A 20537-nucleotide genomic window follows, 5' to 3' on the forward strand; every position below is an offset into this window, starting at 1 on the left:
TTTCAAAGATTGAGCAGACAGACTCTGGAGCAGTTTGCTCATGGTAACCAATCAGCTTCTATCTTCAATTTGTTCAGTTAAGAATTGAAAAGGAAAGGCAGATGAATGGTTGCCACGAGCAACTGCTCCAGTTTTGATAAATTCCCCTCTTGGTGTCTTGATGTGGCACTTTATGTAAGTGTTTTTGTTCGGACTAGCTGGAGAGTGTTCTAGAAAATGGTTTTCATTGTTTCCCATTAGTGAGAAGTCCCATTGCTTCCTGGCTCATATGTCAGTACAGGACGTAGGAGTTTGTTCCCAAAACCAAACTCTGTGGTTTCTACTAGACATGTGCACTGCCAAAAAATTTGTTTAGTTTAGTTTCGTTTTAAATTCAGATTTGTGTTATTTCATTTTTCGGGATTCGGGTGTGAAAGTCAATTCGGATGAAATTCGGTAGCGGTAGTTCGAACGTTCGTTTCGTTTTCTGTTCTTATTCGTTCGTTTGCAGCAAAGTGACATGTGAGGGGGAAAAAATATTTTTCTCCTCTAATGTCACTTTTCTCCAACAAACGAAACGAATAAGAAACGAAACGAATAAGAAACGAAACGAATAAGAAACAAAATGAACGTTCGAACTACCGCTACCGAATTTCGGAAATGGAAATTCGGATTTGTTTGCATTCGTTATGTCTGTAGTTAGGATACATCCGAATTTCCAAAAATTCGTCCGAATTTCGATTCGGAACGAATCGCACATGTCTAGTTTCTACTGCAGTTATTTGCCACATCAGGGCAGGGGAGAAGCAAAGCGATGGTATTTGAAGATGTATGCAGCCGGAAAAGTATACATGTTCTTCTTTATGGAGAACACCAAAGTGTAAAGCTTAAAAGGAGAACTATGGGGTCAGTGTTTTTCCCCATAGTTCTCCTTAGGATAACGGGAGGACACAAACTAGCGTCCTCCCGTTACCCTAAGCTCAGTATAACGCGAGCTACAGCTCGCGGTATACTGAGAAGCCGCAGCCGGAGCGGATCCCGACGTAGATGACGGGATCCGCCCAGCTGCGTGAGTGACAGCTGGCTCTGCCTATCTAGAGGCAGAGCCAGCTGTACCCGCCCCCTACCCGTCCGTTCCGCCAGTCAGCGCTGGCAGATCGGAGCAGGGAGAGGGGAATCCAGCCCTCCCCGTCACGGCAGAGAGCTGTGACAGGATCGAGAGGTGAGCGAACATCGGTATGTGTTCGCTCACTTCCCGATCTACTGAGCCGACCTGTGACAGTCTCATAGTCACAGGTCGGCTAGAACTATGAGGTGAGTGGAAATCACTCATCTCATAGTTCTCCTTTAAAGCAGAACCATGCCTCCATTTTTTCTTTAAAAAAAAAAAAAAAAGTGTGCTGCAGCACATCTGCACTTATTCGCTTCTCTTGGTCCCCCTGCAAAACCCTCAAATACCTATTGATCCTGCCAGGAAAATCCACCTCAATCAGCTGTAATGGTGTGGTAAGGATGCTGCACTGCTCCTAAAATCAGAGAAGAGTTGTCATTCTCATGAAGTCTGTGCTTACTTGCATTACAGTAGGATAAACATAATTTCAAAAAAAAATTTGCAGGGATGTAACAAGTAGTATTGCCACTTATACCCTCCCTGGTTTTTTAGTGTATGAGGCTTGTACATCAAATAGTAACTGTAGGTACTTGTTTAGATACAGGAGCCTTTAGTTGTACTTGATTATGTAACCTGGGTCCCGGATCAGTTGTAGACAGCATATTTTGTGCTGCGGCTTTGCTCCTGAGCTGCAAGGCACACCTTAGCATCCAATTTGCAGAGCACTGAGAAGGGCAACATGGATTATGTCAAAGTTGCTCTTTCCTGAACACTTTAAGCTCTGCCAGTCCCGAGTGCATCACTTGGCTGTAGATCCTCAAATCATCTCTGAATTTGTGCCGACACTTTCCTTCCTTCTGGAGGGTGCCTACTTTTCTTCAACATGGTCCCTGTGTGTTGTAAAGTAGTCACCTCTCCAAGCTCACTCCCAGTTTACTCATTTGTATTGAGATTGTATTAATTCGGATTGTAGTCCATCGCAGGAGCAAGCTTGGAGCGGTGGCCACTTTACAACACACATGGGGAACAAGAGTAGCCACCCTTCAGAAGGAAGGACAGTGTTGGCACAAATTCAGAGAGGATTTGAGGATCTACAGCCGAGTGATACACAAATAAGGTACATTTTTGTTAATAGTTAAGGTACATGAATGCCTTAAGATTTACCTCCCGAGTGTAGTGTCACTTTAAAAGGTCATTTGACAGTGAACCCTCATCCACATTATGCCATTATACTGGCCGCAGCTGTAGGAAGTGCTTGGTACCATTAAGGCACGGGTAGGTAACTTCAGCTGTTGTGGAACTAAGACCCATGAGGCATTGCAAGATTCTGACAACCACAGGCATGACCCCTAGAGGCAAAGGCATGATGGGATCTGCAGTTTTACCACAGCTGGAGTGGGCAGGTACTGCTTCAGCTACAAACAACAAAAAATACACATTGAACATGTCACTCGGGTACACACATACATTGCACCATATACAAACGCTACAGTCCACTCTTATTTTCTGTGATAAGCTTTTAATACGTTTTTTTTTCTTTTGTTACACTGTTAACCATCAACAACATTTCCAGAAGAAGCCGGAATGTTATTTCATTGGTATTACGTGATCATATTTACATACATTTCATTAACCAGAATATCTAAACAGAAAAAAGCCTCCACTTTTACTACAATAGTTAAAAAATGTAAACAAGTTTTTTTGTTTATTTTATTTTTATTTTACACAGGGGGAGGAAACACAAACACTAGAGCAGGAAAGAAAACAAAAAAAGATCCCCTACAAGAAAAATAAAGTTACCTAAAGGGGCCCTCCACCCAGATGTGGACATCTCAAGCATACTGCTAGTTGTCACTTGACAATAGGGTAAAGGGCGTCTATTAAAGTGCAACTGAAGCCAAAACCTTTTTTGTTTGTTTTTGGGTAGAATGGAGAGGGAAAAGAACACCCATCAGATTTTTTGTGAGGTCTGTGTCCCCATTCGGGAGATTGACTCTCTCGATTTATCATCATCACTATCAGGGTTATTCACACAAGGGTGAAGTGTTTGGAGAAGGCCGGAGACGTGAACAATCTAGGACAGCATGGCTGATATGGAAAAATTCTCCAATTCAGCTCACTTTCCAGTTCAGCTATGTTATCCTAGATTGTCCACTTCTCCTGCCTTCTCCAAACTCTTCACCCTTTTGTGAATAACCCTGTAAAAGGGAAAGAAAATCTCACATTTTGGGTGGTTTCCATAACAGGAATAGATGGAAACTCTTACAATGGGGACACTAGTTCTGGTGACTGCTGACCACCAGGGATTTCCTCCTACTTCCTGTTGTGGCTACGGGACAGGAAGGGGAAAAAAAATCTCCACTATGGTACACATATGGCAAAAAAAAAAAAAAAAGCTGATGAGGGTTATGTGCCTCCCTCACTCTATCCAAAACTAAAAAAATAAATAAAAAGGCTTGGCTTCAGTTCTACTGCAACTACAGTTCCATAGTGCACATGACAAAACTGACCTTATTCAAATTTTTCGTCTCATCCACTAGGCATCTGATACAGTTACCCATGGAACTGTAAGGTGGCAAGGAGGTCAGTCCACAGTACCACCATGGAAACAGTCGTTTAGGAATACCCTGAACCCGACTGCTGAGACAACGGAGCCATAACCCACTGAGAAATGTACAAATGCAGGGTGCAGAAACACTTTACTCTCCCCTGATGAGTGAATGAAAAGGAATGAGATGCTTTCTACTATTTACACAGAGATATTGTGCCCTAGTGTGCAAAGCAAGTGATACAAATCAACCAAAAATGTCACAACAGAAAGAAAGACATAGCAATGGCAGCTAGTATTCCAAGTCTGCAGATTGATTTCTTTGTATACAATATATTGACCCAATAGAAACATGTGAATTTTATTCTAAAAGTAGGCAATACGAACAGAAAATAATGTGTGCAATACAAACTTCTAAGTGTTCACCTATTACTTCAAACGTTCAGAAAAACATAATTTGCCAATTTCTGCTTGTAAAGCACAGGGCTGGAAAAAGATGCAGAATTTGGGAGCCAGTCAGTTCCCCTTTAGATACCACAGAGAATACTCTTCCACGGACAGAAGGGACACAAAAAAGTTAGGCAGCGGCTGCATTGTAAGGAGCATTGGCTAGTTAGCTACCTACATTTATTTTAAAAGCGTCAATTTTAAAGGGTCATTCTACACAAACCTGATATTTCCGTCTCGGGTAGATGCCAGGGAACTGAACAAAAACACCAGCTTCTTGGATATCATGGAGAATCCATTGTAGAGATCAGTGTAGCCAAGTCCCAGATCTGGCCACCATTGCAGCTACTGCCCGTGCTAACTGGATCTACTATCTATTAATGCAGCAAGATGCAGCAGTGGCAAAGTCTTGCCAATTCAGTCTCAGGCAATTATGACCTGACATTAGCTTATTCAGCACATCAGTGTATTCTCATACACTGACCCTTTGATTGAGGAATGAACTCTTTCTTGGCTTTCCTTAGTATGGGGGCATTAAGATGTGGGATGATGAGAAATAGAGATAGATACTGTAGTCATCTTAGTGAGACAATATACAGAAGAAATCCGTATATGAAGGAAACCACAGACTCTGGAACTGTGAAAACGTCCACATTGGCAAACCATCATCTCATGTGTGGAATGCATGTTTATAAGGGGTGAACATGTATACTTATCTTTGCATTCTGACCTATTGTAAAGGTGCCCACACACCTTACAATTTATCTGCAGATTTTCTGTGGTCAGATGGAAAAAGTGCAACAGATTGGCCCAGGTGGAGATTACTCCATCCACACAGTTAAGTGCAGATGGAGGAATCTGCTGCACCTTTTCCATCTGACCACAGAAAATCTGCAGATAAATTGTAAGGTGTGTGGGCAGCTTAAGATGTATAGTAATGCCTGTACAGACCATATAGTCATGTTCCAGAAATGCAGACTTAGTCGCAATGATCTCTTATTGGTCCTCAGCAGATCAAATGAACCCGAGACTGCATTATCTATGTTCACTCTCTCTCCAGTCCAAGCCTAGGATAACACTTTAGATTTCTCCCCGAGTCCTCACATGTAAATCCAGCTTGGCCAGTGTAATGGAATGGTGCTCATATGGTTCCTTAATATAGGGTGGCCAAAAAAATGGGTGGGGTATATATGTTCAAACGGGTACAAAGAAGGGGCATACCGACCTAAAGTGAACTTGTGCTGCCTTATGGTAGATCTAAACATAGATTTTAAAATTGTTGATAACATATCTATACATGAGCTGGGGATTCTAGTTGGCTATGCCAATTCCAGTTTGAAAAGGAACAGGTAACTGAATAGAATGAGCAAAATCATCATATTAACATCACCTTATGGATTGAGGCAGGAGAGAGTGAAAATGAATGGCCTCTTATGTGAGAAACAAATCATAGCTGGAGACCCAGTGAGAAAATGAATGGTGTATGTAAAGCTTTGTTGCATTCAAAGTGTGCTGGGATTTAAGCATATACAGTACTGTGCAAAGGTTTTATGTGGGAAAAAATGCTTTCAGAAATATAATATTTGGCTTTAGCAGTAAGCAGTTTGTTGGCCGAAGGGCTGGAGAGTGGTACAGTAATGAGTGTCTGCAAAAGTGACGTATGGTAGAGGTTCCTCTGTGGTTAGTTCTCCAAGATGTGTGGAGCAACCTACCTGCCAAGTTCCTTCAAAAACTGTGTGCAAGTGTACCTAGAGCCTTGGTTCTCAACTGGTGGGTCGTGACCCAAAAGTGGGCCGCGACCCCGTGTTCAGTGGGTCCCCGTGCGCCTTCCACTTTTCTAGGTTCGAGGCTCCTCAGCCTCCCCCTAGCACAGCACTGTCAGTTCTTGCGCTAAGCAGCTATTCAAAATATGCTGGCCGGGGCCGGAGGTGGGGTGGGCTCCATCCATATGTGCATAGCTTACAGCTCCCTCGCAAGTCCTGTAGAGGTGCCTGAACCGGAATGATGTCACATTCTGGCTCTCAGCACCTCTACAGGGTGTGCAAGGAAGCTGTACAAGGAATGCACATATGGATGGAGCTCCATTACAGTACAGCAGCCCACACTGGGCCCCAAGCTAAGGATCTACTCCAGTTCTCATAAGGTAGGGAGACTGGGTGGATCTTAAAAAAAGAACAAAAATTATATATTTTTTGGTTGTATGTGTGTGAGAGATTGTGTCTGTGGTTGCGTGTTTTTGATGACCCAGTCACACTAGTACAGTGCGCTAATCACAGTCCCGTACGATTAACGCACTGTACTTCACACTCGCACCTACCACGCGTTTTGGTGTGAGAAGTGCATTGCTATTCATTTGAATGGCACCCCAAATGCACCTCCCACCCACAGTTCTAATGCCTGCACCGGAATGTGCAGTACTGCAATGCCGTGCGTTCCATTGCAGTGCAACTTGGGTCACGACTTAATGACCAAGGACAAATGTGGGTCCACAGGTTATACAGGTTGAGAACCACTGAACTAGAGGAATTGATGCTGTTTTGAAGGCAAAGGTTGGCCACACCAAATATTGATTTGATTTGGACCTCTCTTCTGTTATTTTACTTTCCATTTTGTTAATTGATAAAAATAAACTATTAACACTTATTTCAGAAAGCATTCTTATTGTACGGCATTTTTTTTTACACCTGCCTAAAACATTTGCACAGTACTGTAGTGGTGGCAGAATAATTCACAAACAAAAAGGTTCATTCATACTGTGCAACTCAAGTTCTTGTTACTATGGCATGTCCAACATACGTGTATGTTGGACGTAAGGATTGAAATTAAACGCAAGGATTTTCTGGATCTCTTTATACCACATTATTGGATTATCCCAAGTTTGTACAATGGAACAGATTTGTAATGCAGCTACACAAGTCGACGGGAACCCCCCCCCCACTGCCCATACCCAGATGTTATACCCTGAAGGGAAAAAAAACTGCTGACCTTCAATGATCTGCAGAGCTCAATAAGCCGATTCCAGAACCATTGCACTGTCCTAGTGTAACAAATGCCTCCAAAATTGCACTGCTGCCTGTTTTACAAGCTACACTTTAAACCTGTACTGACAATGAGGGAGCTCCTGTCTAAACAATCCCTCTTTGATCCCTAAATATAAAAATGTTATCTCGTGTGCTCATTCTGCTTTAAAATGATTTGGGGTTAGTGGTGTAGGCTCCCATTCCAAAGCAGCAGCATCATGACTGACACAAATCACAGGAAGAAAGCTTTTGACTGGTTTTATAGGAGCAAAAACACACTTGTTTCCTAACGTAGACCTGCCTAGAGCTGACAATCTGAGGAATAGCCACACAGCCCTATATTTTTAGGGGATCTTTTACATCCAAGGACAACCCATAAATGGTGGGCTTTCAAAGTTGCCTTTTTCTGAAAATGCGCGCTAGGTTAAAATGTAAATGGGGGCGCTAAACAGAGTTTTTATTTACAGGTCCAGGCTACTCAAAACAAATATTAATTCTGGGTAGATAATGGGGGATTGAAGCACCCAAAAGCTGTTTAAATGTCTCAGGGACAAAATAAGAATGAGCTTTTATTTAGGCTACAACTGCAGATGGTCCAAGCAAACCCAATTTAAACAAAAACAAAGTAATTTTAAAAGGAAAAAATGGGATGAAAGCGCTTTATGATTTGCTTCAGAGTGAACTATCCTCCATACAATTCAGGTCAGTAACAAAAGTTCAGCAAACCGCTGGGGGTTAATGATAAAACCAGATGAAAAGGGAGTAAAACTGTTCATACACCTATAGATTATCTGCAGATTTTCTAGGGTCAGATGGAAGAAGTGCAACACATTCCTCCATCTGCGCTAAACTGTGTGGATGGAGGAATCTCCCACTGGGCCAAGCTTCAGTATCTTGCTAGTCGGCCCCGCTGGCTCTCAAAATACCTGAAAAATCTGATTGGATGTAGGCATTGTTCAGGTGTTTTGAGAGACAGCAGGATCGACTAGCAAGATACTGAAGCTTGGCCCAATGGGAGATTCCGCCGTCCACACAGTTTAGCGTAGATGGAGGAATCTGTTGCACCTTTTCCATCTGACCATAGAAAACCTGCATATAATCTATTGGTGTATGTTCAGCTTTACTTATAGCAGCTAGGTGCTGGATTTTGCTTCATCAGAGGCACTAAAAAAATGGCAGCTGGAGCCAGACTAATGTCTCCATTCTGTTTTTTACCAATTTCAATATCCCATTCTGTCTGAAGAGTGGCACCCCATGGCTAGGACTAAAAATAAAAGCAGCCATTTCCACTAGCTGTGTATTGTGTATGGTTAAGCCTTAATTTGATAAGCAGTTTTAAAAAAATTGCAGAAATATGGTCATTGGGAAATCGGAGAGATGCTCAGCAGCACAAACGTTCTGGTCACATATTTACTGAAGGAAATTGATCATTGTTTGAACCCTGGATTGCTGTTGGGCGGTCTTCAACTGCTGCAGTATTATGTGTGTGACCTCCTGCTATTCATACTGGTGGCTACCAATGCAGCTTTCCTCCATCACAATTGGACTTAAGACACGTTCTTTTTCTTGTTAATGAACACTTTGATGGCCCCTGTGAAATCCGCAGACAAGAGCACTTCTGTGTGATCAGACTTCAAAGCACCTGGAAAAGCAACAAATCACCAAAATTAGATTTTTCCAATAGAGAAAAAATATAAGGGGCAATTCACACCTAGGCACGGGCTGTAGCATTCATGGTAACATACATGTAAGGTGTGCTAGGACCCTTATAACTGCTCTTTAAAAACACAGTAAACTGCAGTTTATAGATTGGAACGAGCCCCAAAGAAAAGAATTCTACTTGAAATGTACTTTTATGCAGAAATTCATTTCTAGGGAAAATATTGAAATTATGTATTTTTTAAAACCGTTCATCTTAAGTGCACCTAGTGTAACCACCTGAATCTGTCCTAAAAATATTGTGTATTGTGATATTCTTCATAGACAGAATTGCAATCAAACTGTGAAATGGAGGATTAACATTCTGAGCCAATCAGATTACATTGCTTTGCAAATGTGCAGAAATGCTTACAGGAAGGATAAGCACAGGGATGGTCTTCATTGCCCTATGACAATCTGGGTGGGCCTTGGACCAGTATCTACTTCTTAACTGTAGTGCAGGCAGCAGAGAGGTGCAATCCTTAGTTCCATACATTTTCAGCTGGCATCACATCTGCTTTACAATGAGGGCTCCTTTTAATCTGATGTCATGACCCTAGGGTGCTTTCCCTAAGAGTGGAGTCTAAAGGTGCCCATACACCTTACAATTATCTGCAGATTTTCTGTGGTCAGATGGAAAAAGTGCAACAGATTGGCCCAGGTGGAGATTACTCCATCCACACAGTTAAGTGTAGATGGAGGAATCTGTTGCACCTTTTCCATCTGACCACAGAAAATCTGCAGATAATTGTAAGGTGTATGGCCAGCTTAAGGGATAGCTAGCTGATGTTCTGCCAGGGTCCTCCTCACAAAAGTTTGGATTTGGCTTCAAGCTACCCGCAGGTCACTCAAGTACTCGAGAACCCGGCCAGTGAGCTATACAGATGACTGTGTTACCCCCATAGAGTGTAGTATAGGTAGCACTGGTGATATGGGCATCACTTTTGGTACAAGGTAGCACTGGTAGAAGGGTAGCACTTGTAACAGATGTAGCGCTGGTAAGACAGGTAGCACTGAGCACTAAGTACACTGGTATCAAAGCACACCGGTAGCAAAGTGAGCAAGGAAGTATAGAATTCGGAAGAGACTAAGACCTGGTTCACACCTGGGCGTTTTACAGCGCGTTCCTATGCTCTGTAAAACGCTCAACATGTGAAAACCAATGATCGCCTATGGGCATGGTTCCCACTTGGGCGTTTTGCAGCGCTGCAAAACGCCCTACGCCCAAAGAAGTACAGGGGCTTCTTTGGGGCGTATTTGCCGCACATATCCATTGGGATACAGCCAGGTAGCCCTTTAAAAACGCGCATTTATTGCAAATTTTTTACCGCGAATCGCGGTAAAAACGCGCATATTCGATACGCCTAGGTGTGAACCCAGCCTCAATGCTCAAGTGGTGACAGCCGATTCCGCTTGAGTTTCAAGTCATATGAGCTTCAGTCAAATAACCTGTCAAAACCCAGAAATGGCCACGGGAGACAGAGGAGGTTCCACAGCTGGAGTGCAGTAGGTAAATGTGACATCTGAAACTATTTTTTTTCCTCTTGGGGATCTCAATAATCTCACCAAAAGAGACTATATCCAAATAAACAGTTATCGATGCCAAAGACTGCATTGTGATATTCAGTACATGGTCTCCTGTGGCTCCCACTTAAACACAGGGATACCAGATGCACAGAATCAAATATTTATTCACTACAGTCAAATATAAAACATTTGTATTTAAACTGAAAAAGGGACACTGCTTACTGTGGAGTATTTATACTGGTGTTTATGTAAACTTGGCTTCCCTGCTGGTGAAATCATAGTTGCCACTATCCACACCTAATAAATTGTCCTGATTGTGTAAGGCTCATTTACTTAAGGAGATGAGAATGTTCACACTAATTCATGAAGATTCACGTGAATTATCTTATGTGCATATTAAATACGTAAACCGTGATTTGCTTTCCACACGATTGGATAACTGAGGTGAATATTCATACAATTTATTCTCAACTCCTTAATAAAATCAGCCTCTAAGTATCTATGTTCATGGGTTGCAGCGCCTTTCTCTCTCAGCGCCTTTCTCTCTCAGCCTCATCCACATGGTGGTGCATGAGCAGAATTTAGCTCAAAATATAATGTAACAAATGACTGCAGACTGAAACATTTGACAATTAGGTCTTCAAACAATTTCATAAAAGTTAGACTCAAAATAGCTTAAGTAGACTTTAAGCATAAGCACGGATGTAATGTTCCACTGACAGGTTTATATTATAAAGGTAAAATATGGAAAAAAAACAGAACTGACAACTAGGAAATAAAATATGAACACTAAAAACAAGAGGAATATTAGGTTTTCTGATTGTTAAACAAGACGTAAAACTAGTAACAAAGCCAATACCCACCAGAAGGTATGTGATCTACAGACTCTCCTTGTTCCCCCTTGTTGTCAGTTTCTTGTTTTTCTTGTTTTTCAGATGATACATCTGGTGGTACCATCAGGCTGGGGTTTGGGGCAAAGATCGCTGATGTGACAACTGCATTATGTGCTTGAAAAAAGATTTAGACAGTTATTCCATAAAGCAGTGCAAACATAATGGCGACAGCCAAAATGCAATAATTATTATTATATTATAATTATTACCAGATCGGGTCATAAATTGATCTGCCTAAAGCAAATAAGACTGTTTTGCTTCACTTTACATTGTTCTTGAGGAAGAAAGTAGGAAATTCTGCTCTCCAAAATTCCACTCTCCTAAACTAGACACCTAGTGAACACAGGATGGAGGAAATCCCATATGTTTAAATACCATAGTTACAACATAGGATCACCTCCACTTTATTAGAAAAGGATAACGATTTAAAATACAGGAGAAAAGGAAGGGAAAAAGAAAAAAACTGATTTTTGTACTTCCTGTAAAATCTTTTTCTTGGAGTCCATTGAGGGACCCAAGAAGTCTTAAAACTTCAGGTTATACTGCTGCCTATAGGGGGGTTGGACAACGCCAAACAAATAATAATCTGTAGGCCAGCCAATGATGGGAGGGGTTCCAGAAGCACAGAGAGAAGCAGATTCAGGTCCCATTGAGTCACTGAGGAACGACAGAAAAACCGGACCCTGCATAGTGCCGAGAGCCAAACACTAGCTTCAACCCAGCTGCAGGAAAGACGATTCATACCATGAAGAAACTACTGTGGCGGAAGCCACAAAACTCACACCAAGTGACGTATGCTTTCGAAGTCAGAAGATGGACCTTGCAGGAAGTAGACTGCTTAGCTTTGGCATTGTATGAATCACAGACTTGGAAGTGCCCGGTCTCTCAGAAATTAGGCATCAACAGCCATGCCGTTAAAGCCAGTGACCAAGAAGCTGGATGACAAATCACAATTTGGGAAAAGGATCCCTACAATCTGGCAGTGCCCACAGATATCTGCCAGGAATGGTACTAGGTTGGCATACAACATCCTCCCAAGTCAGGCCAGAGCAATGAGGATGCCTGGACTTGCCCTTCATCTCAATCCTGAGGAGCAGCTAAGAAGTTCCAGCAAATGCATTGATCAGGGTGTACTGATCCAACTGAGCCATCAGAGAATCCACTGCCTCAGCTAGAGGTTCTTGTACCTGGAAACAAAGGGGGTAAGGAATGAAGCTCCAGCTTGTAGGTAGGCAGCAGGAACAGATTGAAGATGGAAATTCCATGTATTTCTGTGCAAGTAGGAACAGTAGCTGGGAGATGCTTTCTCGACAATGTGTGGCAGGGAAGAGTGCAGAACATAGGAACGGGACATTCCACCCAGTGGATGACATCAGCACCCAAGTCCTCCAGTGTTAACTTCTTCCGTGGCAAAACTGGTGGCAAACTGGGAATATTGGTTCCCAGTGACCTAATCAAGTCTTCAGAAACAGAGCAAGTGCTGAGGCAAGGCCATTGGCTAAAGATCTAGAAAGTGCTCTGCAGCCACCTATTACTAGACCAGTCTGGAAAGCACCCCACAGGGAACCCAGTGCCCAAAGGTCACTTCCAGGCTATCCCTGCACTGTCCGGTCCAGCAGGGTTGGCTCTTTCTCTTGCAAGGTTCCTATGGAGCCACCCTTTGTGTATGTGCTATTCAAAGTTCTGTGTCTCAACCTACACACAGCAGGGCAAGGCAGGCAACTCCCCTGCTCCTCACTTCCCCAAGCTAGTAGATGGAAAGCTGCTAGAGACTGGGCTTTACCTTGTGAGCTTGTACTCGACAGGTTTAGGGAAGCAGAGCTGAGAGAGTTGGAGCCAGCTGTTGTTGCACTGTATGTGCTGGGCAAGCATACATTGCCCAGCAAAATATTTCTTAAAATATTTGCCCAAGCACTTACAGTGATCATATTGGTTTGACCTGGATTAATTATTGAACCAAGTTTGAGAGTTTATTATTACTTTAAAGACTTTGGGTGTACTTCAATAAAGAAAGAAATATCACTGCTCTTAAAATGACAAAACAAAAATTTGCGCTTGATGTAGAAAGTAGCAACATTATTTTATGGCAAAAAAATTGCATAGAACCTTGGCTACAAATACAACAAACGCGTCTCCAGCACAAGTTATATTTTGACACGTGCTACCATAAACCTGCAGCATTTTACATTATACACAAGAGGATATGATAACGTACCTTTTATACCCTCCCAGAAGTCATTGCGGTCTCTTCTTACAGAGGTGAACTTGCTTAGATCATGGTACGTACTCCAGGTATAAACATATTTATCCTCAGAACCACTAACAATATACGTATAATCATGGCTGTAAAATAGAAAAAAGGGATCCAAACTGGACTGAACATTGTAAGGAACAGATCATTATAAGACAAACAGCATTGCCCTTGTGAAGTATGTGCCCCTGATTGGTGGGGTAAACTGCATTATGGTGTATGTGCATCTACAACACTGTTTTTCAAGAACATCCTCCATGAATGAACAGTCCTGCTCTAGGGGACACTACATGCACAGAGCACCTGTATTTTCTTTCTTTGCAAAAATTCTATTACTTTCATAAAGTAACTCATTCATATCTGATATGAAATGTACTACATTACATATTCTATACTGGATTATACTTTCATTATTGCTTCAGGTTTTTTTAGTGCAATGCTCAGTGTAAAAGGCTAAGCAATTGTTCTCTTTTGAAGTTACTGTGAAATGCATTGACAATCTATTTGCTGTACACACATGCAATGCCTAATGTATTGCGTCAACCAAAGAAAAACAAAAAAAGTGGCCAGGCACAGAAAAAGGAACGAATTGAGTGAACAGAAAGCAAAGGCTACTAACCAAAACTCCAAAAATGAAGACTGGATAGTCAATATGTAATTAGTATTAGACAAAATGGATATAATGCAAACAGTTTGTGTACGGGACTTTAAAGAATAAAGGGAGACAATACTGTTAAAACACACCTGTATTTAAGAGGGTTAGAAGGGTCCTGCTTGTGACTGTCGCATAAATAAATCCTTTTTTCCCCCCAAACATTTTCAGAGTGAAAAATATTAATAGTGCATGCATGCATGCACACTTGCAAAACTATGTGTCATGTTGCTTATTGAGGTCTTCTAGCTGCTGTGCAGGCACAATGCAGGAGTTGAGGCTCTACTGCAGCAGTACAGCTTCATCATGAACACAACCCAGGCTAGATGAATGAACATCAAAGTATGGCAGCACACTAATGAGGTTCCCTCATTCTCCTGTCACCATATACAATGCACTGTACACTATGTAGTACTGATGGAAACTTTCCTTGTCAGAAAGCTGATGTTCCAGGGACAATGGGAGGCAGGAAGCACTAGTTGCAAGAAGAAAAAGAAGAAGAAAGAAGAAAAAGAAGAAAAAAGAGGAAGAAGGAAGAAGATTCAAAGCAGGCATAACAACTGGATGCTATGGGCAACACCTATATATCTCCTTTTATTAAACTTCTATAGGACGTCCTATATTTCTGCTGAAAATGCTCCATCATCCCCAAGTTCAATCAGTTCATGAATGCAATTTCTACACAGATTTCTCAATTTAAGCAAGATAACTTACCTGAAGCTTGCCTTTATTTGACTGCTGCTGTTCACACAGCCCTTGTACTTCATGGATAAAGACAGATCTCTTAGATCATACAGCCTAATTCTTGAATCATTAGAGGTTACCAAGATCTGGAATAGCCAAAAGAAACCATCAAGTCAGAAATGAGAAGAAAGTCTGTGTTCTAGGCAGGAGTTGGTGAATGATAAAACAGTGAACAGAGGAAAGGTCACCTTATTTTCTCCAGGCAATGGCTCTATTCCAGTGATTTTTCTTCCGACCCTATTTCGCCCTCTAGTGGAACGCACATGGATTTGCGTGTGGTATTTTAAATGCTGAAAAAAAAAGGAAAAAACACAATATGCGAAATAAACAAAAGTAACAAATATACAGAACTATAAGGGCCTATTAACCCCTATGCAGTTTAAAGTGTGCTTTTTAGTGCATGTTAACACATGTGCAGAATTTTGCCATTGTTTTAATGGTGGTAGTTCACATATATGCAGTGCATTGAAAAAAGTTGACATTACTGTTAATATACAGAATTTATATAGCGGCAACTAGGGATGCACTGATAGCGGTTTTTCGGTATCGAGTACGGATATTTTTTTCCCCGGTACTTGCCGATACCAAAAATACCGATAGTCCCATTAAGGAAGCCAAGCAGTGTGTAATGACTTGCCCCTTGGCTTCCCGATTAGCTGGGAAGCATGCAATGATTCACCACCTGGCTTCCTGACTAGCCGGGAGGCGTGTAATAACTTGCTCCCCCGGGCTTCCCGATTAGCCGGGAAGCAGTCCCCATGCTCCCTCGTCACCAGGTGATGAAGCATGGAGCCGATTTTCTGGCCAATCAGGAAGCCGGGGGTGGGTAATGACTCGCTGCCCGGCTTCCTGATTGGCCAGCTTCCCGACCAAAAGAGGAGTTTTTAGGGGATCGCCTAAAGGTGGACGGATAGCCTTACAGGTTGGGGTAGAACGACGGTGGACAGGAGAGGCTCTGAAGAATTCCTGATGGATGGTGACGAGGGAGCTAGAGAGTAGATGGTCTGGGGAGGAGCAAAATAGACAGTTTGGGTGATTTGAAAATGAGGTTGGTGATGCAGCTGTGGGCAGAGTTGGGGATGGCTCTGTATGAGGTTGTTAGGATTTTGAATTTTGTTTGGTTGGGTGATCAGTAGCCAGTGGAGGGATTGGCAGACAATGAAAGGTTGGGTAAGGTTGGGGGAGTCGGGCAACAGCACTCATAATGGACAGAAGGAGGTCTTCAATTACTCAGGCTGGTGGAATCCAGTGAGGTGTTTAAGTATGGGGGGAGTGATCAGTGCATGTTTTACAGGAGAGGGCAAGATGCCAGTAGAGAGAGAAAAATTAAAGAGGTGTGTAAGAGAGTGTAAGATAAAGCAAGAGGGAAACTGGAGTAGTTGTGAGGGAACGGGGTCTAGGGAGAAGGTAGTAAGGCAAGTGTCAGATAAAATTTGTAGCCATCTCCTCTGTAATGGCGGGGTCAAAAGAGTAACATATCAAATGTGATGGTAGACATGGCATGTTAATTGGGGCGATAACTGCACAGTGGAGATCTTATCATGAATTGCAGCCATCTTGACTTTGAATTGATTGGCCTAGGCAGTGAATGACATAGTTGGAGGCAGTAAGGAACGAAATAGAGAGTTAAAAGCAGAAAAAAGTTGACTAGGACTGGATGAGAGGGTGCTAAGGAGAGTGATGAAATGGGCAGCATTGGAGGGAGAAATTATATTTTAGGAAGGCAGATTTATACAGGACAAACTCTTGAAGGGACCTAGTTTTACACCACACTTGCTAATTAGCGTGGTTATGTTTTCTCAGACTTCTGGTGTCGTCTGTTTTCCAGGGCTGTAGAGGTCGGGGCCTCACAATGTCTGTAGGGAGCAAGTGTGTTCAGGGAGGAAGAGAGAGTGAGCTGTTGTACAGAGAAGTGACCAGGTCAGGGCAAACTGATATTGTTGTGATCAGAAAGAGGAAAATGGGTGTTGGAGATGCTGCAAGGAGTGCAGAGGAGAGTAAATACAAGAGTACTACCACATCTGTTTTTTTTTTCAACCGTCCATGAGTGGCATAACAGCATAATGCATTACACTTGCTTCAAAGTCTGAATCCCGTGTACACGAGCCCTAAGGGCTAGTTCACACCAAGCGCGGAGCAGGTGCAGAGCAGAGCAGGTGCAGACCGGATCAAAACTGCGTCCAATGTATTCCAATGGTATTTTTAGCTCCAGTTCACATCGCAGGGTGCAGATCCAGAGCAGGTAAAAAAAACTGCAGCAGGCCCTATTTTACCTGCTCTGTATCTGCAAACGCATCAAAAACACATGCAAATGCCTGGAACACACTGAAAGCCCATGTTAAACTAAAAAATATATATATTTTTGTAGCCAAAAACGCATCTAAATGACTAGCGTGCGTGTGCAGAAACCTGACCGGATCTGCTCTGCATTTGGTGTGAACAAGGCCTAACTCATACCCCCTGCACGTAAAAGGATATTTACCCAGACATTTTAGCCAATTGTGGAAATGCTTACTTGCAAACACACTTCCCCTTGAGACCAAAATGTTCCCGCTTTACAATCAGTAAAGTCATAAACCCTAAAAGTATAGTAGCACAAGCAGAGACAGAAATGGACATCAGCAGAGGACCCTCATTATATTGAAAGTCGTTGAGACAAAGCATTACCTCTGTATCATAGAAGATGCAGCGGCCATCATATGTGCCGATCACAGCATGTTTGCCGTTCTGACAGAAGTTTGCAGCAGTAATGAGCTTCGTCTGCCCATCAATTTCATTCCACAAGGCAACCTTTTTGTCAGGAATGTTCCAGAGTCGGAGTTTCCCATCCAAGGAGCCGCTCAAGAAGTATCGGTCATCCTACAGAAAAAAAAAATACAATTTACTTCTATATGGTCACTGCAGTCATTACAAGTCAAAGTTTCTGGTGTCACGTCTCAGCAGGAGGAACACAATGGGTATTTAATAGCTCTCTAAATTAATCACTCATCGCATGGAGGGAACAGTGGCTGAACCACAATAGCCTGGTCAACAAAACTATGCACAACAGGGGTGTGGAATTCCTATCGCCCGACGCCCGGGACATGCAGTTTCGGGCGCCGGGCGAGTAGTTTTAAAGTACATTCAGCCCGGCTCCGGACAAGCAGAGCTGAATGTACATTGTGGAGCCGCCGCCGCTCGTTTAATACAAGTGGTCCGATCAGACCACTTGTATTAATTTGAGCAGCGGCGATCGTTTCTGCACGCACCCCCCGCCATAGTTTTCGGGGGTCGCCCGCTCTCCGGGGGACACCGAAAACTAAGGCACAATGGCTCAGCCATAGAGCCCACGGGCTCTCTGTGTGTTCTTTGAGACCGTGGCGCTGTAATCACAGCGCCACCTGTCTCGGCTGTCAGGAACTACACAGAACAGCTGTTCTGTGTTGGAGGGCAGGTTCCATAAAGAGAACCTGTCACCTCCAAACTATCACATAAGGGATTTTAATCTCCTATGTAATAGGAAGAACATTAAAAGGGGAAAAAGTCAATAAATAAAGTAAAAAAAAAGATAAAATATATAAAGATTCAAAAAATGAAAAAGTAAAAAAAAATAAAAATTAAACCCTGCTGCCCCCGCCATCTGCATGCAAATAAACGCATGCATAGGACATTCTGCATGTGCTTTGAGATTGCAGCCGCCATTCCATGGTGGTAGCCAGAATTCTTTTACACACACATAATGTGCATTAAAAGGGTAAGTTCATTTTCCCAAGTAATATGGAAAAATAAAAATTACCCGATGAAATCTGGCCCTGTCTCTCCCAAACCGCCACCCCCCTGGCTATACTTACCTTTCGGCGAACAATCCCTCCCCTCCACCAGTATGGGTGTACTATCTGTCCCCCGTACTGCTGTCCAGCGCAGTCCTCCCCTATGCATTTTGAATTTCGCTCGCAAATTGCAAGCACTCACTGGTCAACGTGGTCAGATGACTGCGCTGAGCAGTGAAAAGCACTATTTAGCACAAATATGTTTTGATTAGGGGTGCACCGATACTAGTATCGGTGCTGATACCGAGTATTTGGGCAAGTACTCGTACTCACCCAAATGCTCCGATACCTTCCCCGATATTGGAACTTACGGCCAGATGAAAATTTCCTCTGACTGGCAGTGCCGTAGGGGAACATGGAGCCAGCTTCCCGTGCAATCAGGAAGCCGTGCGGCAAGTAATGACCCGCCTCCTGGTTTTCTGAATGGCCCGGGAAGCCGGCTCCTTGCTGATTGGCTGGAAAGCCGGCTTCCTGGCCAATCAGCATCGAGCCAGTTTCCCGGTCAATCAGGTCATTACTCGCCACCCGGCTTCCTGATTGACCGGGAAGCAGGTTTCCCGGCCAATCGCAATCAAGCAGGCCAAACAACATGGAGCCGGCTTCCGTGGCAATCAGGAACCTGGGCGGGATGTCATTACCTGCTGCCCGGTTTCCTGATTACCAGGGGAGCCTGCTCTATGTCAGCGGAAGCACCGGTATTAGTATTCAGTGTCGGCGAGATCCGAAAGCAAAAAAAATCGGTACTCGTACTCGATACCGAAAAACCGGTATTGGTGCATCCTTAGTTTTGATTAAAACTATTTTTTGTATTGGGACAAGTAGATTGTCGTGAAGGACAAGTAGATTTGGCCCCCACTTTAGCCCTTGGACAAGTAGTTTTTTTTTAAATTTCCACACCCCTGCACAATATAGGGTGATAGGACTCCATCTTTTGATATAAATATGTTCACAGACTACTGATATATACTTTAAAGGCCAACCTGGAGAACTGTGCTATATGTAGTCAAACCCTTATGTAGGGAGATGCGCCAGCAACAAAAGGCAAACAATTAGTGCTCCTCCAGGTCGGTCCACATAACTCAGCTCACCGGATGTATGTGGCCGCTCTCAACCTTTAATCCATCCATCCGCATACAGCAAATATTTCAGACCAACATTTCGTTTCACGTAAACTTGTGCTTAAAAGAGAACTATGGGGTAAGTGTTTTTCCCCATAGTTCTCTTAACCACTTCCAGACCAGGTGTTTAAACCCCCTTCCTGGCCAGGCCATTTTTCAGTATTCAGCGCTGCGGTACTTTGACTGACGTTTATTCCGTCATGCAACGCTGTACTTAAATGAATTTTATACCATTTTTTGGGGACAGATAGAGCTTTCTTTTGGTGGTATTTAAATCACCACTGGGGTTTTATTTTTTACTATAATTAGGAAACATTACTGAAAATTTTGAAATTTTTCATTATGTTAGGAAACCTTTATTATTACCCATTTTTTTTTGTAAAATATAAGTCGGGGTCACGTCGGGTAAATAGACACCAAACATGTCAAGCTTTAAAATTGCGCGCACCCGCGACATCGCAGAAAACTACCATACCCAAAATTGGCCATAGGTGACACTTTAAAAGCTTTTACCGCTCATCAGTTTAGTGTTATCAGTGATTGATGGCCCTAGAATTATTGCTCTCACTCCGACAATCGCGGCGATATGTAACATGTGCGGCGTAATGGGCGCAAGTCTTTTTTGCACGTATGTGCCCCCGACGCATGTTTGCATTTGTGTATGTATGGGTAGGGACTTTAAAAAAAAAAAAGTTTCTTTTTTATGTGTAACTTAAAAAAAACTGTTTTTAAATATCTGC

At 42.8% G+C, this 20537-nt stretch overlaps 1 protein-coding gene across 1 annotated transcript in view; it reads right to left on the reverse strand.

Annotated features, from left to right (window-relative positions):
- Window positions 1-8231: 8231 nt before the first annotated feature.
- The window catches only part of WDR44 (WD repeat domain 44), an 87755-nt gene continuing 75449 nt past the window's right edge, over window positions 8232-20537 (reverse strand). The window contains exons 15-20 of the mRNA XM_018558998.1: window positions 17538-17729; window positions 15059-15160; window positions 14841-14956; window positions 13439-13566; window positions 11194-11337; window positions 8232-8747 (exon numbers count right to left, since the gene is read on the reverse strand). Of these exons, the coding sequence (XP_018414500.1) occupies window positions 8653-8747; window positions 11194-11337; window positions 13439-13566; window positions 14841-14956; window positions 15059-15160; window positions 17538-17729 (777 nt within the window). The 3' untranslated portion in view covers window positions 8232-8652. The remainder of the gene's footprint in view (window positions 8748-11193; window positions 11338-13438; window positions 13567-14840; window positions 14957-15058; window positions 15161-17537; window positions 17730-20537) is intronic.

Source organism: Nanorana parkeri, unplaced genomic scaffold (assembly GCF_000935625.1).
Source record: "Nanorana parkeri isolate BGI_ZX_2015 unplaced genomic scaffold, ASM93562v1 scaffold373, whole genome shotgun sequence".
NCBI classification, from domain to species: Eukaryota; Metazoa; Chordata; class Amphibia; order Anura; family Dicroglossidae; genus Nanorana; species Nanorana parkeri.